Source organism: Lipophrys pholis (assembly GCF_963383615.2).
Source record: "Lipophrys pholis genome assembly, chromosome: 2".
NCBI lineage: Eukaryota > Metazoa > Chordata > Actinopteri > Blenniiformes > Blenniidae > Lipophrys > Lipophrys pholis.
In genome coordinates, this window is record NC_137636.1 from 14,298,785 (window position 1) to 14,324,501 (window position 25,717).

The following is a 25,717-nucleotide window of genomic DNA, read 5'->3' on the forward strand; positions in this document are numbered from 1 at the left end:
CCAGTAAAACGTGTAGACACACCTCCATTTACAGTGTAGATAGCCGTTGAAAGCATGAAATATGAACACATGTGGAATTATGTAGTAAACAAAAAAGTGTGAAATGACTCAAAACATATTTTGTATTTTAGATTCACAAAAAAATAAAATAAAATCAAGAACCTGACCACATGAGCATTCCCTTCTATTGACTAACATTTTACTTTCCAACATAAATTAGTGACTTTCGTCAGCTCTAAAGCTATATTTCAAGCTGTGCTTGGTGCACATTTACAGTAATCCATCTATAATATTCTGCAGCGGTTTGGTTACAGCGTGTCATTAAAGGTTTCTTATCAAAATAATGTACGCTGCTGCGTATCTACAATTCACAATTCATCTACAAAGTAAATGTCCCTGCAAGCTGTCTGCGGTATATGGTCTGTGCCAGTGACGTGCAGTCAGAGTAGGCAGGTGAGGCAGTCCCTCACCTGTCATGAAAAAAGTACATAAAATTAATGTTAATATTTGTGATAGATTTGTGTTAAAGATTCATTTTCAGTACGACTCTACACATTTTTGACACGTGCCCGTTTCTGTTCCTCTGCATATCGCCAATATGAACTTTACAGAAATCTTGTTTTATACAGCATGACTCTCTACAGTCTGTGTAATGTCTTTAATGTATGTTTGAGAGAATTGTTCGGGCTGATTGTAACAAGAAAGTGCAGAGAAATGGCAACAGGTGAGGCAGGCAGTGCTCTGCTTCACCTCAAGGGGGCGTAAGTAAACTGACAGTTTCAAGTATGTGATAATTAAACTTTTGGCCTTAAAGAATAATATTTTTTCTTATCATTTTGATAGACAACCTTTATTAAAATTGATTAAAGCACCTGAATTTAAAGTTTGAAAAATAACAAATCTTTACTCAAAATCAAATTTGTGCTGCACACATCTCTGTACCTTAATTTGTTGACAGTAAATATGAATTGCTTGGACACAAGAAGGGTGCTCTATCCATTTCTATAAAAGGGTTTTATACTTTCTTTGTATAACTTTCTTTGTAGGACAAATATGTTCCTGTGTATATGTTTATGTTGGCGTAAGTGTAATTGAAAGAGGAATGCTGATGGGATATGAAGCATTACCAGTTGCATGCTGTTGGATGAATGGTGAAATAAGATGCTCTTTTCAGTTCTTACAATTGTAAATCTGACTCTAGAGGAGCCAGTGCCTCACCAGCCATGAACCTCACCGCGTGTCACTGGTCTGTGGGCAAACACCTACAACATAGAGGTGTTAGGTCTACACCTAGTGGCAATGACAAAAACCCTCACCTTTATTTACTCACCGTGTACTCATACACAGCTCCTACAGTTGAGAGCAAAAACAAATATCATTGCAATGTTGTACAAAACTGTTTTTTTTTCTCTCTTTCTTTCAGAGAAAAACAAAACTGTTCACTATTTAGTTTCAAAGGCACATTTGTCATAAGCGTTTCGTTTATTCGCTTTTATAATTTAGAAACTGTAACTATACCGCGGGGTAAATCAAAGACTAAAAGTGATGATTCAGTATCATGCCCCCGTGTGTTTGTTTATATTTTGAAGCGTTACTCTCAGTTTTACTGTGAGGGGGGGAACACTCCTGACATACCCTTCGCCTTTGCTCTTCGCGAGCACGAGTCTTCGCTCATTGGCTGCTGTTCACATATCCCACAATGCACCGCCTTTCAACTTCCTTTTTCCGTTCGGCCATTTTCCTCCCTTGTAGGTATGAGAAATTATTCTCCATAAATTTCAAGAGAATCTGCTTCAATCCGCGTCGTTTTATAAATGCATGCTGTTCTATTTGCTAGTATCACATAGAGCAATTCGTCACATTTCAAATAAAGTGACTATTTTCGTAAAAAACCCTTGTTGATTTGTAAAGATTGCCATGTCTTCATGGCGTTACCAGTTCACTGGGTGACTTAGCATTGGCGGTACAGTTTTAATAGTTGCGCCTTCCGTCTTGTACCGGTGTCCTAGTAAATAAAGACGAATATACTAAATTTGTATTTAAGTGCATTTTGCTTGTATTGTTCGCTTAGCGCTGTAGGACTAACTAGTTTCTCACCAAGGTAGCCCTTGGCCTCGTTAGCCTTTAGCTGAGTGTGCCGGCATGACGAGACGCTGATGTCCGTGTACCACGCTGTGTTTCAGGGACGTAGGCAGCCATGGCCCCCAACCGGAATGGAATGATCTTGAACCCTCACTTCCACAAAGACTGGCAGAAAAGAGTCCGCACCTGGTTCAACCAGCCCGCCAGGAAGATCCGCAGGTGAGGACAGTCCGTTCACACTCCCGAGTGATGCTAACTGGAGTTAGCATGGCGCGTGAGAGATGTAACCTGAATGTGACGATCAGAGCTCGCGCTGTTTAAAGAGACTTATGACTGGTCAGAACTATTAAATCTTCACTAAACACTTCAAATGGAACTGAAATGAAGCTGTCAAACACCTTGAGTTTGTGTTCCTACCCAAGCGCCTCCATCTGGAGTAGTTAATGGTCATAGTTCTCATTTGTTTGGTTTCCACGTGTGATGCAGTTAAATGTCATTTGAATACATGCTATATACACAACTACTGCATTGAATGTTTTTAGATCAAGTGCTTTTGATTTTAACACATATGCAAAGATAAAATTTGGACTATTTTCTCTGTTCTGTCAAACCACAGAGACCGGGGATAAAATGTGTGCAACTGTTTACACTCAAGGATGTTTCCTCTTGCAATCAAAGCTGCTTCCATCCATGTTCAGCATACTTGTGCAGATAACATGCATGACAGGTCTCTAAAATATCATTAAAATGAGTATTGTGCTTAAAATCTCAGTTATGTATTAACAGCTGTAAGTAGGAATTTGCTCAAAATTGACCATCTTTAATGCAGACATAGGAGTCCATTAAAAAAAAAAAACCACTCACTTGCAGGTTTAATGTTTTTTCCAAACATCACTGGAAGAAAATTTGATTTACTAAGTTTTACTGTAGTGTTGCATTATAGTGACAAGTCAGATTGCAACCTACCAAATTTTGATTGCAATTTTTAGTTTTATCTACTGCTTGTGCTTTGTTTATTTCAATAATTACGAATTCTCAAAATTGTTAACTTGATGTGTTTTTGGCCTGTGTGCCTTAATGCCCTCGGACAGCAAAAGTTTGTGATTACCACTGTCTGACCCTGATATGTTTCTCTTCAGGCGAAAGGCTCGTCAGGCTAAGGCCCGTCTCATCGCTCCTCGTCCTGTCGCTGGACCGCTGAGGCCACAAGTCAGGTGTCCCACTATCAGGTACCACACCAAGGTCCGTTCTGGGCGTGGATTCACCCTGGAGGAGCTGAAGGTAATCAATTCTAGTTTAATACCAACATTTTTGTGCAAGAATAATGTGTGCCGGTTTTCACATGCCCAAACGTGAAACAGTAATCTCCAAAGAAGGGAAGGAAATTCTGGTGCTACTTGCACCTTAAAACTTAGTTTGTCAGGATCTCCACATCAGAAGAGCGATTGACATTTTCTGTGGATGGAAGGCAGAACCAGTTCAACCTTTCTGTAATGACTCATACTTTCCACGCTGCCAAATAACTTAAAAGAACATGAAGTGCTGGTCAGACACTTGATGTCTTTGCCCATGTGTACCATGCTGTTCCTGCCATGTACTTTTCCTGCAGTGGGAGGAAAGCTAAATAATTGTTGATGTGCATCACTGTGAAGCCTGTGGACTTGATTGATTTTTTTTATTCACAAAGGAGTATGTTTAAGCACAATTTAATATTTTAATTGAGGTTATTTGGTGCAGTGGTTGGCACATTTATCAGTGCTAATGGCCACTTGAACATGTTGGTCCTTGCCACCAAAATACTGATGCTCAATTTTAATAAATCAACTGTATTTAGATGTTTATATTCTTGTAGTTCAAAGGAACAAATACGGATAGCAAGCACATTTATTTAATGTGCATAATTTCGAGACTTGCACTGTTTGAATCGGCCACATTAATTCCATGTCATTGTGGTTCAAATACTTGACCAAACATTGACCTTTTGATCACTGAAGCCAAAATGATTTTCATCCTTGCTACTAAAGGTGCTCCTCCGATGTAGATGAAGATAACAAAGGTCTATCACTGCTTCAAAAGCAAATTACAGATTGTAATGACTTCTCATGTTTTTGTAGAGTTCTTATCCTTTCCTATCAAACACTTTCAGTATCATTGATTTCTCGCTAGTCTTTATAGATGTCTGTTTGCCAGGATTCAAGTGATACTAAGCTGTGGGTTTCCAGTAAAGCTCTGTTCAGTGTGATCAGACATGTTGAAGTCTAAAAAAACAGTTCCAGCAGTCAGGTGATGATAAATCTCCGGAATCTCTGTATTCACTTGATGAAAACTTTGAACCCCTTTTCTGATGACTGCTTCTGTTTTGAAAAGTAAAAAGTGGTGAGGTTTGATTTGACGCGAGTATACGAGGGGAAACTCATTGTGCTGTGCTTCTCCTCAGGCTGCTGGTATCCACAAAAAGACGGCTCGCACTATTGGCATCGCCGTTGACGCTCGTCGCCGCAACCGATCCACAGAGTCTCTCCAGGCCAACGTGCAGCGCCTCAAGGAGTACCGCTCCAAGCTCATCCTGTTCCCCAGGAAGGCTTCTGCCCCCAAGAAGGGAGACAGCACTGTGAGTTTCTCAGGTTTTCACATGCAGCAGAAAGATTATTTTTGATGGAACTCTTATCATTGATGTGTGTGTGGCTGTGTGATCGCTGCATCCATGAGACAACATTTAAGAGTCATATAACAATAACTTGGTTTTTCAGCTCTTAAAGTCTTGTGCATTTTTTCCTGCTTTTATACACTTAATTCTTTACACACTTAACAGTGAGTAATGACCCCAAAACTAAATCGTAGACGCTTTTATGATAAATACTTGAAACTAAAAATTTGTATTTTGAAGGTTTTTCTGTTTTGCTGCATTGGTTTCATCATAAGATTGATTGGACTGGATGGGAGTTTTTAATGAACTAACCTGTAGAATCCAGTTCCGTTTTCAAAAGTAATTCATTTATATTTACTGTTGTTGAAGATAGAAACCAAACACCTTTACCAGCAGCTGATTTGATCTTTCATTTGTCTTTCATTGTGTAATTTTCCTTTCTTTAAATGCTGCCTAAATAAACAGACTTGTTTTGTCGGCCATCCTGATGTTTGTTTCAATCTTTCCAGGAGGAGGAACTGAAGATGGCCACTCAGCTCACAGGTCCAGTCATGCCCATCAGAACTGTAAGTTGCATCTCCTGCGGCGTTCGACATTACTTGAACATTTTTTTATTCAGCAATAGACAAGCTGGATGGAAATAACGGATTAGTTTTCATGTCTGAGCGTCATGGTGTCCTCATTGACTAGAAGGCAGAAATATTTTTCATGGCAGCAGTCGGACGATGACAAATCTCCGGAATCTCTGTACGTCTCTGATGACGCATTTGAACCCCTTTTCTGACGACTGCTTTTCAACAAACAAATCCATCGTAGGAGACGGGCTATCAAACGGTCTCATGTGCCCCTTGTTTTCTCCTCAGGTGCACAAGAAGGAGAAGGCCCGCGTTATCTCCGAGGACGAGAAGAACTTCAAGGCCTTCGCCAGCCTGCGTATGGCCCGCGCCAATGCCCGTCTTTTCGGCATTCGTGCCAAGAGAGCCAAAGAGGCTGCCGAGCAGGACGTGGAGAAAAAGAAGTGAAAATAGTCACTATGGAACTTTGCAAAATAAAGTGTTTAAAAAGAGAATTGGGGGAATGTCGTGATTATGATTTTAGTGTTTGGTGCTGGTTTGTAATTGTAAATATATAATCTGCATCACTATAGTATCCAGCTGGTTTGGATATTTTTTGAGTTCTGAGTTCGGGGCTTATTATCAAAGGGTTAATAAAACGGTTTCTCAACGGGATACTAAATTCTTTTACAAAACTAAGGACGTCGTGGTTCAATGTGACAAAGTGGAACATCCTCATTTATGCAAAGCAGCTCAGTTAATGACTCATGGTAATAAAACTATAAACATCAACATTTGAAAGTCAACATATCTTTGGTTTTGATATTTCTAATGAAATGAGCACATTTTATTTTGGGACATGACCCATGTTGACTCGTAAACGTAGCATGTGGCTTTAGTTGTACTCAACCTGTGAGGAAAATAAAATGTTTGGTGATGAACTTAATGTACGACCATAGTGCAAAGGAGGTAGTCTGATGTGATATGAAAGTATAAATTAAAGATTGATCAATATTGGTGTTACCAGCTGACCCCTCTTGGGTATAAAGTTAGATAAAAAAAAAAGTAGTAAAGACTGAATGGGAAAGTGAACTCTCCTCGCTGCAGCTGTCCCTCCACCTGAGAGGTCTACAGGAGTGTAGTACATTCACCCAGAATACTACCCAGCAGGACGCGGATCCCCTCAGACCTCGTGGCTTCAGAGGAAGTTCTGTCCAACGCATGATGGAGATAATATTGGCACCACTGATGACCATTATAACCACTTTCTGGAATAGACTCCATAGTGTCACAAAGAAGTTTCATTGATTTATGTTTTGAATTGGTTTTTATTCAATGACATAACTCACTAAAATAGAACAAAATGGGTTATAATGAATAGTTATTGATGTTTAGAATTACTCTGAAAAGTGTGAATTACTTAACCCAACCAGAGTTTTGAGTGTGATTAATGAAATTGCAAAAAAAAAAACTGTAAAGTGCCACAGACACTGTTGTGAAAGTCTTGTCCAATCAGATGGCTCTGTTAGAATTACCTTATATACTTTCATCGTCACAATGACATGTTTTAAGTAATCATCCATTTCTTTAACAGTTCTGTCATCACACACACGTGCAATTTAGAGTCACCAATTAACCTCATTAACATGGAAACTCCACACAGTAAGAGGCCTGTGTTGGACTCAAACCAACAAACTGCTCGCATTGATCCACCCCTGCCATTGGCTTTCTTTATCAAAGGTACGTTACAAAATATTAAAAATAAATAAATTCATTCACACTGAAAAATGGGAGACCCTCTTAATATATCAACACCAGCCTGAGTGCTCCTGTGTAAAACCACTTGAGTTTTGCTGGTGTTCAGAGCAGTAGGTGGCGCTATAGGCACAACATAGGCTCTGATAAAGACACGAAGCCACAGAGGTCTGGGATTGGAAGGTCTGTTTTGACAGTCTAATTGTGAAAACTGCATTTGGTTCTTTCACCATCGGAAAACGAACTGGAGTTACTTCACTTTACGAGGAGTGAATGTTAAGTTCAGTTTAAAGCTGGTAGATACTTAGAGGACATCGGGTCCAGCATGCTAATGCACAGGTGGAAGGAGTGGAGGTCAACAACAACCCCTGACGCAAAGAAAGGTCAGGAGGAGCTGACAGTAAGTGGAAACATACCATCCCAACGGGCCAGCTTTCCTCTTGGGCCCATGCAGGAGTAAAGCTGCATATTAATACCCTTACTGAAGGTTTTCTAGTGGTTCACATAAAGTAAACGAACTGTAATAAAACACTCATCACTGCAGACACTGTGAACGTTGCATGTACTATACTGTTCTGATAACAACAGAGCATCACTCCGTCACCTTGAGACTATTTCTGTGTGTTACTCACTGTTTGGTTTTAAAATGTTTACAGATCCAGACAAGCTGGAACATCCATTGTCGGTGTTTACAGGCGGAAAGAGCAGGACGAGGTTTGTGTCCTTGTGTGTGTGTGTGTGTGTGTGTGCGTCTGCTAGAGTGTTCCTCCATGTTCCAGCAGTCTAAAAAATTCATCAATAATTCAGTTAATGAAGGTGAGTGGACAGTCAAGTTGTTTTGGATCTAGTTTGATTGATATGCCTGAAGTCTGCATGGTTGCTCCTATTTATTCTCAAGGTAAGGTATCGCAGAGCGTTGGATGACTGAAAGAAAAACAGGAAATGAATATGGCTTTACAATCGTGTATTTATATGATCGTCTTGCTTTTGTTGGTTAAATATTCTATTACAATTTGTAAAGCGTGCATTTATATTCCTGCCATATAAATCTCGGGCTCTGGCTTTATTTGGCCATTTAATGGGACATTATTGTTGGATGGATAATCACTGGCTCACTACCTCACATAATCACTGAGGAAATGTAATGCTCATTGTTTCGAATGAGCTAAACAGCAACATCTCGATTGATTAGTTGCTGCAGCCTTGTTTTTGAGGTTTTCTCAAATGGACTCCGCCATGCTCTGCCACTATTCAAATACAATCAATGGGATTGTGCATTCCCTCCGATCGTTTCTATCCTGAGTGTGTGTTTTTATTTCAGTCTGAGTGAAAAGAGAAAACTCAGCTGATCAATAATATAATGATGATGGATGATACTCCTGGAAATATCTGATGTCAGAGTTATCTGAAGCACAATGGCAGTGATTGAGTATCATTAATGGAAACCCTACAGCAGCCGTCAACACTGGGAAAGGCTTCATAATTCTATATTGCCTTCGAAATGTTCCAAAAATCTACCTATGTATAAAACTACCTGCACTCGAGGGAGCTGCTGGTGGAACACAGTCGATGATGTTGTACAAACACACCAGAGCGAGACAGATTCAAATATTTGAGTGCGTCAGGCCACGTTGAGATGCTCCCATTTGCGCATATTGTAGATGTAGTGTTGCCAGGAGAGCCAAAGAAAGCCCTGAATGTAGCTGGGGAAATGCAGCAGGGGGAGTCTGGATGGATAATCCATGTGTAAACGCAGAGAACGTCCTGTGAGGTGTTGAACCCACACAGCAGCAGCAGATGGCCGCTGTTTGGAGCTGTGGCGTAACAGGGCTCAGGTGTGTGCCCCACAGCAGACGCTTCCGACCAACTCTGGGCCCTCATGTAAGAAGAGGCAGTGAGGGTGAAACGAGAACCCACTTGAGGTGTCAGAAAGCAGCCGGATTCGGTGTTAAAGACACTTTAAGCAGATAAAGACTTAAACGATTCTTCAAAAGAAACACCAGCCTGAAATGGGAGTTTGTGTTTATTTTGGCGTTTTAATGTGTAAGCTGCATGTTAAGTGGTTCCAATAGTGCTGATGATTTCAAAAAGCCACGAGCTAAATGTTTGTTTCCTACTGCAGGGGTAATTTGAGTGCCCTGCCTGCTTGAATGCTTGGAAAGCCTGTCAACGAATCAATTATATCCTCTTGAAATCAAATACCGTGTTGAAATGCTGCAAATTCAAATGAAAAAAAGAAAAGAAAAGAAAGTTTTCTTCATTTGAAGGACGATTCAGGATGAGACTTTACAACCCTCAGATATAAATGTTGCAGCAGTTCAGTTGAAGCCAACACATTTCTATCTTTGCAAAGTGCCCTGTTATTAACAGCCCACCATACAAGGTACATTTAGAAAATCAAAACAATGCCTTTATGTGCAGTTTTAAGATTGGATGTTGAGGAAGTAAAATTTCCCAAGTAATTGTATTTTAGAAACAGGAGCGCCGCTGTTTTGTCAGCGCAATCCATGATTGTTATGCAATGTCTGGAAATACATTCATGAAAATAATACACTTGTGGGTGGGCTGCAAAATGGTGTGAGCACAGATGCTGTGTTGGAACAATACATTATGTAATATACATAGCTGTCAAGTGACTAGAAATCTACATTGTAAATCAGTTCATAACCGTTTCAACATTGGTTACATGTTATACAACATATGGGTGCATGATATGTAATTTTTATTAAATTTTCATTTAATGAAAGAACCCCTGACTGGTCCTCAGCTGTCTGGAGCTTAACATGGAGATTTAATTGTTGCGTGCCGCTGCTGGTAGATCAGCTTTTCTGAGCCCCTGCTGCTCACATCACTCTTGGTTTAGTTCTTCATGAAGATGCGCAAAACCATTCTGGGCACAAATGGACAATATGACTCTTGCAGAGAGAGGCATTAGAGAATCACCTGTGTTCTCTTCTTATATTCATGTGTGAAAAAAAGCACACGTCTGTCTTGAAACTCCAGAAATAACAAAGGAGTCCTTCTAACTGGAGGAGAGTGAAATGAGGAAATGGATTTCACTGATATAGCACTTTTTAACTGCTCCAGCAGTCCGAAAGCGCTTTACACAGTTAATCACATTCACCCATTCACACACCAACGGAGATGGTTGCCCTCCATGGGACTCAATCCATCCGTTGGGAGTGATTTGGGGTTCAGTGTCTTGCTCAAGGATATTCTGACACGTGGACAGGTGGAGATGGGAATCAAACCACAGTATTCCGATTGGGAGACGACCGCTCTGCCAACCGAGCCACAGCCGAACTGTTTTGCCCTTTTTGGACGCTTAATGAAATCCTGGAATTTGATTAGAATTGACTTCGGTTGAACACCATTAAACTGATCCATTAAAATTGGAAAGATTTCTTGTTGGATTTTTGTAAAAAAAATAAATAATAAAAAATCCTAAACCTACTATAGTCTTCTATCTTTTGGGGTTATTTGCACATAAAGTGTATTATATATAACAAACCAGCACTGATAGTATTGATTTGGTGTCATTATTTATCAATTAGCTGTATAATGGTTTAACACACTACTTGATGGGTGAAACATTGATATAGACTCACATGGTTCACCATAGGATTCCTTAATGGATATTTTATATGCATATGTTTAGTGATTTTGAGTGTTATTATTAGTACATGCAGATGCAGTCACTTTAATACTGATTATCTCCTGTTCTTTCACTCTATTCCATGCTAAAAACAAATTATAATTTGCAGACTGAGACAAACTATAGAATAAGCCTGAGACATGGTAACGTGGATTTCTGATGCTGGGAAAGATATGGGGCTTTTAACACATTTAAATCAATATTTATAATGTTTCCATTGAACTCGCAGAGAATGTTTCAGCAGCGCTCAATGGGCTCATGATGAAGCGTGAATTGAACATGCGGTTTTGTGAGATTGTTGTGCATTTCACTGATTCATTGATGGGTCTAAATTTAGAGTCTCTTTTGTCAGCAAATCACACACAAGCTCGGCGCATAATCATCACATGTATTTCATGTTTTGTTGCTTTTTTGTACGTCTGTTTGAAGGCAGATGCCTCCTCTCTCTCTATCTCTCCCCCTATCTCTCCTCCAGACCTGGTTTGTTTTTTTCATCTATTTTTTTTTAGATTGAACTCTAAATAATCGCCTTGGTCTTGGCGAAACGCCCATCCTTACATCAGCAGCTGGACTCGCTCCACTCCCCATCACTACAATCCGAGCCCACTCCCTCCTCTCCAGTCCAGCCAATGACTTCCATCCGAGCAAAACAAACCGAGCGGTGTGTTATGGGAGCGGATTAAACAAGTGTTTCCAGGAGTGGAGCGCCAAGGAAAGGTAGGAAGTGACTTTGTCGTCTGTAACTTCACCCTCGGCGCAGTTTTATTGTCCGTGGTGGTCAATGGAAGTGCGTGTGAATGTGTTTGGGAATGAATAATATCAGTCAGTTTAGTCAAAGTGCGCTTTTACTGCGGACGCTTTGCCTCACACAGGCAAACAAACGCTTTTAACCCGGAGTGCGCCTGCAAGATTCTTAGATGGGGTTTCAAGAATATATAATTACAGTACAGTTCATTTATAGTAGTGAAGTGTTAATAAACCACATGGGAGCGTTTATAGGTGAAGTTGTTAGGTTTGATCTGCGGGGTTTTTGTTTTCGCTCCTGGACGTGTTGCTTTCTCTGCTGCTGCGCTTTAATTATGGTGAGAAGTTTTGCTTGATTTGAGCAACTGGGTCGTATTATAGAGCGAAAGCCCCTGGCTGTATGTGGAGCATGGCTGAGTGAAGTTTTGAGGGTGAATATTTATTTGGGATGGTGGTGTGGGGGGGGGTTTGAGGCGCATGTGGTTTGAGGCGCACAGCTGGCGCGCGCGGACAGAACGGGCGCTGTCCCTGGTGCTGAGAGCCAAACGTGCAGCAGACAGACTCTTGCGTCTGTCTCCAGACACTGGAGCACTTTTACAGTAAACGATGTCGGTGGAGAGATGTAAACCGACGCCCCAAACGCACACATTCTTCTCTTGTAAGGCAGCTCTCACAGACATACGTAACCGCCTTGCTCAAGGACACTTCAGCAGGGCGGATGCCTGCCTCACAACAGCTTGAACAAGTCCTTTTTCGGGTCTCTGAGCAATGAAGACACTCAGAAAAATCTCGTTTGGTTACTTTTGCTTATCCATTCATGGATTCAAGAAAAAACGACACTGTATTGGAATATATCTGCTTGCTCTATCCCTGGAAACATGGTTGATATGATGATGTGGCATCATATTATAGACGAATGACTACATTAAATCATCACAATGTGACATTATGCTTTTTGATGTGCTGCACAGTAATTTAAATCAATGTCCTTCCATGGTCATTTGGCATTGGCTGGACAAGAACGACACTCACAAAGATGTCATTTTGTCACCATTGCTTGTTTAACCACTGTTGTATTTAAAACAAACATTAAATACCACTAAATATGTTTACTGCCTTACATTTCACACAGGACATTAAAATAAATTGTAGTAAAACAGAAGCAAGACTATATTAAATCCGTCATGATATGACGTAAAGTATTTTGCAATTGAAATCAAGGTCCTTTCAGATCTCTTTGTATAATCGGAGTAATAGAGACACTTGGAAAAATGTAATTTAACCCGTTCTGCTTGTTTAGCCATTGGTCAATTATTAAAAAAAGGAAAAAGAAAAAAAAAGCATTTTTTGCCACTCATTTGCATTTCATTATGAAATTGATGGTCGAACTATGTACATATATATGACCGTATGTCATGTTGTTTGTATATCTTTATGTGCAGCACAGTAATTCGTAATGACTTTTTTTTTCTTTTGAGACGGGAGCCCTCAATTTAATAAATGACTCATTTGCAGGAATCTGATCTACTCTTCTGAAAGCAGAAGCCTGCACCTTCATGCCCTGTCTCTCACCATTACTAAGGTGAGATGATATTCCTTACAAGATAACTTGTCTGACCCTCCCAGGAAACTCAACAGGAATCTTTGTTTTTGTGACGTTTGCATCAAGTCAATAGGGCCTGTCTCCTGTGAGCACGCCACGTCTTCACTGAGATCCCTTGACCACACATTTCCCTCCTTTGGAGCGTATACCCACTGAATCACATCGCACTGCTCGGTTGGTCGGCAGCTCCTCTTGCCCTGCGCCAGCATGAATGATGTTCTGGAGGCCACCTCCCCTGCGACCAGCCTCAGTGGTCCAGCAACTTGTGTCTCCAAAGTGGAGCTACGTGTGTCTTGTAAAGCTCTGTTGGATCGAGACACTCTGAATAAGTCAGACCCCTGTGTCATGCTGATGGTACAGACTAATGGACAGTGGACAGAGGTGAGCATCATTTACTTTTTTCTTTAATTTAATTAATGTATAATTGAGCCTTTTTTTTGGGGGGGGGGGTAGAGCTTTATAAATGTAGTGTTAAATAATGACCCAGGTTTTGAATAACCACCCTATCTACATCATCATTAGAAATTGTGTCTTGACTCACACGTGATTAGAGGTCAAATTATTTACATGAAGTGCCTTTAGATGATCTCAGAATATTTTCATTTAATGGGTAGAAACACATCAAAGATAGTTGCTTAACATTCACTCATCATGATCACAAATGCAGAGATTTTACGATGGTTTGATGGTCTTGCAGCTGTTTTCCAGCAACATCAGTCTGGTTTTGGAATCGAAATGTAAACTGTTGGCAGTCAACAGTGTCTTTTTCCACAATTCAGTTAATCAGAGACAGATACAATAAGCACCTTTCACTTCTCTACATGGACAAACAGTAGATTGGTATTACGCGGCATGAGGAGTAGTGCTCCAGCTGAAAATGTTTACTTTCTTGGATTGGTCCCAAGCTGATTTGGATGTGTGCAGCAGGTCCCTCATTTGCCTGCTAATTAAGTCATTAGGTTCAGGAGGGAGAGCCAAAATGCAGGTCTCCATGAAGTGGAGGATGTGCTAAAGTACGGCAGAGGAAATCTAATTATATAGGCTTTTCCCAGCAAGTCTTCATCTAACAGAACACTCCAATTCTAGAAAAATGGGAGATAATAATTAACTTTGACTGCCAGATTTCAGCCACATGGGAGCCATTTGTTGAAGGCGCTTGCTGTAATGTTTGGGCTTTATGAATGGAGAACTATGAGTTTCTATTTTAGGCAGGGAGAAACACTTGGCTGGCAGTGTTATGGAGTTTTCCTGGTTTCAATGTGATGGGGGGGGGGGTTGTTAGTTGAGACGACTGACCTAGGTTCAGTGTAGCGTGATTGTAGGAGCTTTTTTTAGCTGCACTATTTAAGGCAATTGTTTATGATATGAATAAGGTCACATTAGGATGCAATACATCTATCTATCTATCTATCTATCTATCTATCTATCTATCTATCTATCTATCTATCTATCTATCTATCTATCTATCTATCTATCTATCTATCTATCTATCTATCTATCTGTCCTTCCCTCACTCTATTTGTTTGTTTTTCCATTCATCCATCCACCCTAGTCTTGACAGTCCTGACAGTGTACAGGGTTTGTCCAATACTCTGCTGTCACTTCCCTCAGTACTGGGAGGCACCATTGCTTGTGCAAATTGTTTACTTACGTCAACAACTGAGTAAGAAGCAGAGCCCACTCACTTCACTACCATGTCACCCTCTCTTTTTTTACCCTGAGCACACGAAAGATGGCCAGAGTGAACTTCCGAGTGCTAATAGAGCCGAACGGCACTCCTCTTTCTTCTTCTTTTTTTTGGCCTTATTTCACCACCTCGTCACGATCTCAACTCAAAGGCAGACTGGAGATGACATGACAGCGTCGACTGGCACGCTGTGCGCTCGTTTGATGTGACCCGGACTCCCCTGCCCTTTGGTGATAATTAGTTGAAGTCCAATCCGAATTTTCTGTTTGTTCTTCAACCTCAGCTACATGGGTTTGTCTTGATAAAGCTACACAGATAATACTTGTTCTACCTGAGAGGACCGGATCATAGACACCAATCCTCGATGCCAGGGATCTCTTCATAGTTCTGGCGCCATACCAACAATGAACAGACGTCACAGACGTCGACACAACCGATCCTACGTAGCTCTGATTAGCTTTCATCAATAAATGGACTCATCAGACTCAAATCAAATCTGTCCATCCAGATGGCACGAAGAGACATGGGAGAAGGAGGCAGGGAAAGACAATGAAGAGGATCTGGGGTAAATGGAATTGAGGAGGCCAAATCTTAGCCAGTTGTTTTCCCCTTATAATGTACACCTGCATGTCAACTACAGGCCAAAAGCAGCTGTTTGCATTTTCATTTCTGTTGCTTTTACTCCTCAAAGTTATATATATACTGTATATATAATCTATATATATATCTATATATATATAGATATATATATCTATATATATATATACTTCTCAGAGCCTTCTCCGTTTTAAGTAAGGTCAAGTCCACTAAGAGGCAGATGGTTTCAGTATATAGTATATAGATTCAGCCTTGAAACATCAACATAAGCAGTTAGAAAATTGGTTTCAGATGCATATTTTCACTGGTTTTGTCATTTTAAATGACATGAAGCTGTGTAGACTTCAATATCTTTTTAAACGATGATTTGCCCTTGTGACAAATTGGGCAGTTCATGGAGCTGTCGGAGAACTAAATCCTACATGGCGAGCAGATGGGGCTGGGGAGAGCTCAGCTTCTCCCTGTCAGACAGTCAAAGACGAGCTTGAACGCCTTTCTCTGTGCTAAGATTAAATGTCAGAGCTTGCCATTCGTCTCTTATTTCATCTTCTTGATGGAATATAATAACATTTGCCTGTTTATATATTCTGGTGTTTCTCAAAATAAGTATCACAAGAAATATCCTGCAAGGCCTTTTTCTAGATACTGTATATATTATATCACAAAAACAAAATTGTATAATTGTTGTCATTTTGACAAAGCTGAGTTTTCTCTTAAAGGCTCCCTGTTTGATAAGATGCGGCAGCTTTCTGCTTGGACTGGCTGTCGAGAGGATAATAATGTGGGAATTAAAGACAATTTAATTAAAATTAAAGAACCGGACCGAGAACAACAACAATAAGTGAACTTCTATCTTAATTCAGAGTTCCTGGAGCTGATCGCAGATGACAATAGGCAAAGGCACGGGATACCCTGCACAGGCCACCAATCCATTGCTGAGAAGCAGACAGCAACACAGTCATATTCACACCTTCTGGCAATTTTAGCGTCACTAACTAATTTTAAAAGCTTGTATTTGGACAGTGTGGGGGAAACCCATGTGTCTACAGTAAGAAACACAAACAAGATGCAGAATTAGATACACCAACTGGACAATTTCAAGTTTATTTCCACTTTGTAGCCTAAACATCAAAGTGGTTTAAATTTGATCATTTTTGTGTGCTTCCATCTTAGTACCCCTGTGCCCTATCACAAAATTCAGAATTTGCCCTAAAAAACATATAAAATGAATGACTTGCAGTGACGGAATAAATGCCTGGAGAGTTCTAAGAGGATAGAAGCGAATTGTTGTCAAACAGGCCTCTGTCTCCCAACAGTCTAAACAAAATATATCAGGGTGACCTGAGCCAGTCTTAACAATAAGCATGATAATAAAGGAAAGTTTTGAGCCTGATCTTAAAAGTTTTGAGGTCAAACTGGAAGATGGATTAATAAGAGTGGAGCCTGATAGATGAACAATTTACTTTGTTATAATTTCAGAAACTGGAGGGTCATTAACTTTACTTGAAACAGGTGCATCTTGAAAATATCATTGATTTGTTCATTTCATCAATACAATTTCAATCATGATAATTATGGAATAATTATAATTATGGATTTTATTATTTATTCAGATTCGTTTTTTCTTTGAAAAGCAAAAACTACTAAAAGTTCAACAAAAAGGCTTCAAATACTTAGTTATATGTACTATAATAAATCTAAAACATAGCAAAGTTTTACTGTCTGAATGAAATTGATAATGATTGTATCATCACTTTTACATTGTGTGAAGGTTCAAAGTCTTATTCAGTATTTTCTTTCTCAGCTGGACAGGACAGAAGTGATCAAGAGCAACTTGCACCCAGTCTTTGCTAAAGTGTTCTCACTGGATTACTACTTTGAGGAGGTTCAGAAGCTGCGATTCGAAGTCTACGACATCCATGGCACCCACAGCATCGGGACCCGCGACGACGACTTTTTGGGAGGGGTGGAGTGCACTCTTGGTCAGGTAGGCGGTTGTTGCTTGTCTCGTTTTATTGATTTGTAACAATAGTGACTTGTTATCCTGGATTTTAATTCTGTGAGTTTTGTGCCCCGACAGTCTTTGTTTAAATTTAAAAAAAAGGATGATAGCAGTAGATTTATATGAATATATACAGCATGTGCCGTTTAAAGTGGCAGAGTAAACAGCTGATACTTATAGCAGCCGGTGATGATCCCTCAGGTCCCTGTATGGATTTACTGCTGATGGTGTCTCAAGGCCAACCTGGTGTTTATCTTGCTCTTTGCAGATTGTGGCACAGAAGAAGATGGTGAAGCCTTTGTTGTTGAAGTATGGAAAATATGCAGGCAAATCCACCATCACAGTAGGTTTCTCAGCATTTCTCTTACCACCCTGCTGAAGTGAATGAAACTGTTTGGGCTGCAGAACATCAAGAAAGTGGATGAGCATAGAGGAACATTGGATGGCAAATCGATGGGAAGCAGCATTGCGCTAGTTTTATTCAAAAAGATTTTGCCTGTCCAAGAGCTTTTCACCCTCAGGCACCATAATGGGCTCACATTCTGTTAATGTTTTGCTGAATGTATCATAACATTACCTCAGTTTTCCTTTAGCATATGATGAGGAGGAAATCAGCTTACCTTCAGCAGACCATTAGAATTCATGCTTCCATGTTCTGTTCGTGTAGGGATCAATGCACACATCCTTTCTAAGCATTTTCCTTAAGCTCGCGTCCATTTCTAATGATGCGGAGAGCCGTCCCTTCTAAATATGCAAATACGCACACAAGAAAGCAAGAAAATCCACATGTAGGGACGAAATGATGCATGTAGAAAAACTCATGTGTCAAATGTGGAAAGAAAAGGAGATGTTGGTTCATTAACCAACATCTTGCTGTTAACAAGCCAGTGGTGAGAACATATTAAACATGACAAGCCAAATGATGCGGCGCTTCACTCTAGTTTGTGGAATAACCCCTCTACCTTGCTTGTGACTACACAGGAGAGCGTCCTCTCCTAATGGATGTCTGCGCACACAAAGCTTGTTGTTCTCTGGAACTCAGAGTAAGGGTAGCATTGGAGTGTGTGGTGCAATACAGATGTTACCGTGTTCATAGAAAAGGTATTTGGTGTGATTGAAAGAGTATGCGTCTCTACCCAAAGTCAGCCACATTCTCATATACAAGCTGGGAACTTTTATTTTTGTATTTCTCTTTATGACGAGAAACAAAGAAATATTTTCAGTGAGATTTGAAGGCCAGATCCAGAAAGAAAAAAAATCCCATGTTTGCTAGATGTCAGAATCACAATGAAATTCACACGAGAGGATTGTAGAGTAGAGTTAATGCCCGTCCAGATGCTGAGGTCATATGCACTGATGCAAGCCCATACATACATTGACTTGCTAATTGTGCACCGATAACAAGCTCCGCAGTTTCTTGCCCACTGGCCTTCATTTATTCTGCTTGTGGTTCACAGATGATGATTTCTGGAGGTGTCGAGCTCATGCAGTGGTTTTCAGCTGAAAAAAAATGCCTGTCTGAAGATGTGACAATCTGTTTAACTGTTTAGAGCAGACTTGGGCGTTTTTTTTTATCTGGGGTCCAAATATGGTCCTTTGGCTGTTCCTAACATGCTCATGACACATGCAGATTGGTTGATTTTCTTTCACTTTGAAGGTGACAGCTTTATTTTTTCCAGTTTATGTAGTTCATGCTTGTGGGTGTACCTTCATCCATCTTCATTGTGTTGAAAGATTACAGTTTGAGTCACCATTATCGAACAAAACAAAGAAATACAAGAAGTTGATTGATGCAGTGCAGGAACAATAGCTCATCTAAACCGCGTAACATACTGCTTTTCATTTAGAGATGTATTAAATCAAGCTGAATTGAGTAGATATAAAGGCTCTGCCCTCGGCAGCAGTACTAGTTTTTCATGAGGCTTCCTCGACAAGGTCATATTTCCATCTCTTATTTGGATGAGGTAAACAGGAAGTATATAGGAAATATTTATTCTGTGTGCAACAATTGTGCATTTTGTGACTAGTGGACTGAAGAAAATTCTATTTCTGCTCTAAGATATATCGAATTCATGGGGTGTATTTATATCATCAATCAGTGTAAGTCAGATTACAATTAAAATACATGTACGCCCCAAAGGAGGAGAGCACATTTTGAAGTGAACGGCTGCATTTTGACACAGGCCGTCCTTAAAGTTGTATCACAGGCGCCGCCGTCACTGACCATCTTGAGCATCAAAGGCTCAACAAAAATAACTAATGTTATGTTGTTTTAACACCACCTGCATGCACCTGTCTCTTTCAGCTAAGGCAATATTTCTGTCTTACGTTTGGGGAGGTGTTCCTCACAGTGAAAACCGTATCGCTAACTATGACAAGGTGACACCTAATCTTAGCCCTCTTTATAAACAGAGACAGAACCTTACTTAACCTTGATCGGACAACCTTTACATATCCTGAATATAGCCCAAAGCCCAAATCTCCAACCTCAGTGTCCAAATGAGCAGAATTTCAAACGCACGCACACACGCGCGCACACACGCGCACACACGCGCACACACACCAGGTTCTCAGTGTTTCTAAACTTTTAAGCCAGAGGTGTCCAGCTCCAGTCCTCAAGGGCTTCAATCATACATGTTTTAGTTCTCTCCCTGCATCAACATACCTGAATCTAATGATGATGTCATCATCAAGCTTGTGAAAAAGCCCAGTGGCTAAGCCCCTCATTGCAATCAGGTGTGTTGCAACTGGAAGAGACCTAAAACCATGCAGGATGGCGGCCCTCGAGGACCGAGTTTGGACACCCCTGATTTAAGCTGTTCCGGTTAAAAAAAGGTTTCCTACTTTGCCCGTTGTCACTGTCAGGTTTGGTTGAGCCGTGGCCAGGCTTTCTGCATTGCCTCGGTTCTTATACTTTGATGTGAGGTTTCAGTCAGTTTCATGCAGGGTAGCTGAGAACACACGTCTGTGCTCTGTGAGTGGGCCAGACTGCACAGAGGGAGCAGCAGAAGGTGGCTGAACTTATTCTTTTTCAACAACACAGCACGTTAAAAACAACAACTCCAAACAGCCAACAACAGCCATTCAGAGAACCAGCTGTTACATAACTTTGCTGTTGCATTTACAGCGAGAAGTTGAATCCATGAGTAGGTAAAACTTTTACATTCCCATTCACTTACATATACACACTGTGCGCGTGACAGTTTCGATTTTTGTTTTTCGTACAACTTTTTGAGATTTTGTTGACGAAGCTGATTGTGTTTCTCGGTTCGCTGCCTCACAGTAACTCTCATAACCTACATGGCTGAGAGAATCAGTAGTCACATCATCAGTGTTTACTGTTTAATCAAGACTGAAGCAACAGGGGAGCATCCCTGACCCTAGTGATTTCTGAAAGTAAGAAAAAAAACATCTCAGTGTCATGATTACAGTGAGCAGACAACGTGTCTGAATGCTCACAAAAATCGTACATTTGTTTTGTACGGAGTGACACTCCCAGTTGTTGCCAGGCGGTGTTGCAGAAATGCATGCCAGTGCTGTGAATTTCAAAAGTGATGTGTCACTTGTTTATTCTTTATCAGTTTATGCAAATTACAAAGTAAATGAGCAGAAAAGAAATCACTATTTGATGTGACCGCCCTTTACTCATTCCGTTTGATGCAGAAAGGCTGATATAATACACAGGCGGTGTGGTTGTTTTCCTAAGCGGTGGACCTTCCTAAAGGTACTACCTAATGGATAAGCAGTATAATATTTCACCTGCCTCAAACTTTTGCAAAGCGTTTCCAATGGTTGGGTTTAGTAATGTTGAACAAGAAATGGAGAGCCTGAAAAGCAAAGTATTACCCACAAATCTCATTTCTTTTTAGGTGCATGCTGAGGAAATCTCTGGAAACAATGGATATGTGGAGCTCTCTTTTCGCGCAAAGAAGCTTGACGATAAAGTGAGTACTGCACATGCTTTGACATCAACACTGCTGCTTTATCAGGAGTTTAGCGGTGCTGAACATGTCTGGTTGTGATGATACGATGCACTCAGTGTACTGACACAGTAGAGTAGAAAGCAGAAACAATGCTTCACCCTAAGTGACACACAGATGATTTTCTTTTCCACTATGATTTATTCGATACCAATATATAGCTGCAAATATACAGTATTGACAATAATGATAGTAAAACCATCATTGTAATTCAGGAAGAGTGGATCATTTGTAAAAATCTTACACACGGATTACATCTCAGTCGAGTGCATCTCAAGTCAGGTGAACTGTCGGGTACGACTTGTTGAATTCTGCTGCTTTCACTTTAAGATTGGGTTTTCTCTGACCTTAGCTGCTCCTGATCGCACATAGTCACATTTTGCTGAAGGCATGTTTCAATCAAAAAGACAGCGGGAGCTTACATCCAGTTACCAGTCTGATGATCGGAAGTTACAGCGTGTTCACAGGATTGAGCCACAAGATTCCCCACTCATGGGTCAGCTTGTAAACTCCAGGCTATATTGAGTAATGAATTTCTTTTTGTTTCTTTCTCATTTTTCTGGACATGCATTTATCTTTGAAATTGAAACAGCATATGATGGTTTATATATATATGCGGTTTGCAGGTGAAGTAGTAAGTTAATGTCAACTTTCTTGAGAATCTTATTGACTTTGTTTAAACGGAAATAATTGCCATTGAAAATTCTCCACATTCATATGAAACAGTGTTTCTTTTGCAGCAATGAGCACTGAGCTCCAATTATACTTGAGTCTCTACTCTTAACAAACACTCAAGGTTTATATGATATGGACATCTCTTTGCATGGAAACCGTCTTACGAGAGACGAGCGTTTCAAAACAAGGATGCAGACACTGATTGTTCTATCATGCAGGAACAGTTTTCACTCTTTATTCTCTGCTGCTTTTTCCATCACCGCATACACAACCTGCTCCGTATAAACTAGGAAAACTAACTGAATGCTCGGGACAGGTTTTTTTTTTCCATTGAAGTCTGGTTCAGTTTTGAACCATCTGTGCAAACAAGTCAACAACAAACATGGCGTGAGCACTGTTTTCTGTCACTAATAGAGTTAGAATTAACATTTCCTCAGCTGCTTCTGCTCATTCAGATGACGGCGGTGACAGGAGTGATTTACTGAAGAAGCAGCACTCATTTAAATGTGAAATAGCATCTTGACTTTTCATTAGATATGAGCGTGTCTAATCAGGTAAACAACAAAGAAGAGGCAACTTTAGAAATTATTTCATGCATGTCTTGTAAAACGGAGGGCCAGCTTGTAACTGATTATCCCACAATGTATGAGAACTGGAGCTTCCAATGTAAACTGATTAGCTAACTGAATGGGTAAGATAAGATTTATTGATTAAAATTCTCCTTAAAATGCATCTACTTTTCCAATGTCGAAAGAATAGCCGCAGATTATATTGGGTTCAAATGTTGTTTTTTGGATTTATTCCTTGCATCACCATTTTTAGAAGTGGGCCACAAGAAGGCAGATGAGGGGGGGGGGGGGGGGGGGGGGGGGCATGTGGCCTGCGGGCCACGAGTTGCTCGTTTCTGCTGGAAGGTCACAGTCCAACATGTTTTACACGTTGCCCTCCTCAAACACACCTCATTGTAACGGTCAGTTTGTATTCAGGCTTTCCGACAAAGCTTGTTAATGTCATATTCATTAGACTCATTTATGTTGGAGCACGGACACGACTAAAACATGAAGGACAGCGGCCCCTGTGGGGTCAGGATTCGATAAAACTGCACAACATAAACTGTCCTCATTGTGTTAAATTCAGAGGTTTTGTGCACAGTTGAATAGTGCGCAAGTACTGCGAGGAGAAAGCTCATCTTGAGTTGCACTTGAAAGTAGCATTGGATGGCCTCCCTAAAACCTTTAAAACATGAACAACCAACAGGTCTTATTTTCTCTTTTCACACCTCTTCATCACAATCGATTAAAATACATCTGGATTGGAGGATATTTAAAATGCATTCGTGGGACTTTGGAAAATAAGTACAGCTGAGGATAAATGCCGGATTATTTATCACATGTAATTCACTGAACTCTGTAAGTAATAAGCAGCCTATTTATCAAATAGACGCATGTTATGTATTACTATATTATTTTTTGCAGTGCAGAAAATACAGAAAAACTAATCGATGAAAGCTGATGGAAGCATATAAACACAGATTTGTTGATAATGTGTTGGCATTTCAAGTCTATGATTATTTTTACATTTTGTTTAAAATGTAAAATATCCTTACAGCAGGCAAAGATTTTTTTCTTTCTTTCTTTTTTAAGAAGACGATTGTTCCTTAGACAAATCTGACCAAATGCAATCATGTTTCTTGGTATTCATGTGTTGAGTCTTCATGTTTAGCACATGAGTTTGCCGAGCAGATGTGTTAGAAAAAATAAATAAATTATCACACAAAAAAAGATCCTTGTCAGCCAATCACATCATAAAATGTAAGAAATTCCCTGCTGAATGTATCAGGTGGATACAAATATAAATAAACATAAAGCAGATTTCCTAGGGTTCTACTGTTTATCAAGAGCTTTCAGTATTTTCTTTTTATCATGAGCCTCTAAAGCCAGGTTAACCTGCTGATCGGACGCAAAAACATAAATATTGATCATGAATCCACAACAATATGGTCCGTGAGGCATATTTAGTGTTCAAACAGATGAAAGAAACTGGTTTGAGATTCCAAAACTTCTGGATGTGTCAGGGATCAGATGTTTTTCTGTTGTCGTCTATGAGGAACAATACAAATTAGCTGCGACAGACCACTTGCGTGAGGCACTACATCCCATGAGGACGATAGACAGTGAGTGAAACAGACAACTGTTTCTTATTGCTGGTGAACCGTATCATCAGCGCAGCCCGCAGTAAATACTGAAGGGTCACAGGAAAGTTGTCGGTGTACGGCGGGCTTCATTAAAACATGTGATCAGCTGTGGAATCTGGCGATGATTAACATTACCATCATTGTCAGGCTGAGAGTGAATTTTGACACGTGTGTCTCGTCAGTACGGGGCAACGGTGCCAGTGGCTACTGGTTACCGTGGCAACAAAAGAGAGGATGCTACAGCTCTCTTTCTCTGCTCCTGTCCCTCAGGAGATGTATCTGGCTAATGTGGCGGGAAATACATCCTTAACTGTCTCATTCGGCGTACACAGACCCCCCCCCCCCCCCCCCCCCACCACCACCACCACCACTACCACCCAGTCACCACAGTCACACACACAACAGAGATGTACAGACGGTAATTATTTGTGCGCTTGCCTGAAGAATCAATTGACCCAAATAATCAGTGTAGCCTCGGCTCTCTGGCGACTGTATTTGAAACTCAGGGATGATTTACGGTGGACACAGATTTTTTTTAACGGATGCTAAATGTTTTGTGTTGTTTCTGTTAAAGAGAGGTGCTTTGAGCACTCAGGGTAGAAATGGACACATAAATACTGTTAATTTGTATCCATGATGGTAATTTCTGCTCACTGCTGGTGCTATTTCAGATGCATTTGCATTTTGAGAACTCAGAGGGCAATACAGTGTTTAAAGTCTCTGTTGGTAAGAATTCAAATATTGGCTGAAGAAACCAATGAAGATGCAGCAGAGAAAGCTGTATCGGTGGAAATAGCACATCAATAGGGTTTTTTTTTTTTTTCAAGAAAAAGGTCAATGATTGAGAAACAAAAACTGTAATAACTAGGGACTGGTAGGAGTTGGAGTCCTATAAAATTTTATGAAATTCTGAACTGATGATTTCTGTGCCAAAAAATGCAGCCGTGCTGTGCTGTGAATTCTCTGCCTGTGTCTCCCTGACCTTTAATCATGGAGAAAATTACCCCTCCTGCAATCAGCAGTGATAGAGCAGCATCAACAGCCATTTGGAGAGATTTTAGCTTTCTGTCACATGAGTCATCTGGACCAGGCTGAGATAAATGTTAAAATTACCCAAACACTGAGTCTTCATGGTAAATATTGACAAACACAAATCTCTAGAGCTTTAAACATTATGGTACAGATCAAAGAAAATCAAGAGCGTTACTGTGTCTCATTGATTTATATTGTAGCTTTATTTTCTGTAAAATTTTCTGCCAAGGCAAAAAAAAAAAAAAAAAAAGAAGACAGTGAAATATTAAACATTTGAATAAATTGAATTACAGCTGTTTTACAAATGGATGTTAAGATTATGGTCATGAATAAAATATCTTTCAGTATTTAAACTTCATAATCTTCAGCAAACTCATTGTTTCTGAGATGTCGGGTTAATCTGTGATATCGTTTTGCTTCTGCAGGATCTTTTTAGCAAGTCAGACCCATTTTTGGAAATATACCGAATAAATGACGACGAGACTGAGCAGCTTGTGCACAGAACAGAGG

The 25,717-nt window shown here is 40.2% G+C and overlaps 2 protein-coding genes across 3 annotated transcripts in view; both read left to right on the plus strand.

The window, feature by feature from the left end:
* Positions 1 to 1,718: 1,718 nt before the first annotated feature.
* rpl13 (ribosomal protein L13) lies at positions 1,719 to 5,798 on the plus strand. Of its 2 annotated transcripts, none has more exons than XM_080488922.1 (6): positions 1,719 to 1,752; positions 2,184 to 2,301; positions 3,222 to 3,363; positions 4,520 to 4,693; positions 5,239 to 5,295; positions 5,593 to 5,798. In XM_080488922.1, exons 2-6 carry the CDS (start codon positions 2,198 to 2,200, stop codon positions 5,749 to 5,751), a joined length of 636 nt encoding a protein of 211 aa, XP_080345048.1. In that variant the 5' UTR covers positions 1,719 to 1,752; positions 2,184 to 2,197; the 3' UTR covers positions 5,752 to 5,798. The 2 variants fall into 2 exon arrangements, with proteins under 2 accessions (XP_080345048.1, XP_080345049.1); XM_080488923.1 differs by having other exon boundaries at positions 1,725 to 1,748.
* A 5,514-nt stretch (positions 5,799 to 11,312) lies between these two features.
* cpne7 (copine VII) overlaps positions 11,313 to 25,717 on the plus strand; it is a gene marked incomplete at its 3' end in the record, with an annotated part of 28,456 nt that continues 14,051 nt past the window's right edge. Inside the window, exons 1-7 of the mRNA XM_080491613.1 lie at positions 11,313 to 11,410; positions 12,953 to 13,019; positions 13,107 to 13,421; positions 17,129 to 17,311; positions 17,595 to 17,669; positions 21,196 to 21,270; positions 25,633 to 25,716. Coding sequence (XP_080347739.1) covers positions 13,248 to 13,421; positions 17,129 to 17,311; positions 17,595 to 17,669; positions 21,196 to 21,270; positions 25,633 to 25,716 — 591 coding nt within the window. The 5' untranslated portion in view covers positions 11,313 to 11,410; positions 12,953 to 13,019; positions 13,107 to 13,247. The remainder of the gene's footprint in view (positions 11,411 to 12,952; positions 13,020 to 13,106; positions 13,422 to 17,128; positions 17,312 to 17,594; positions 17,670 to 21,195; positions 21,271 to 25,632; position 25,717) is intronic.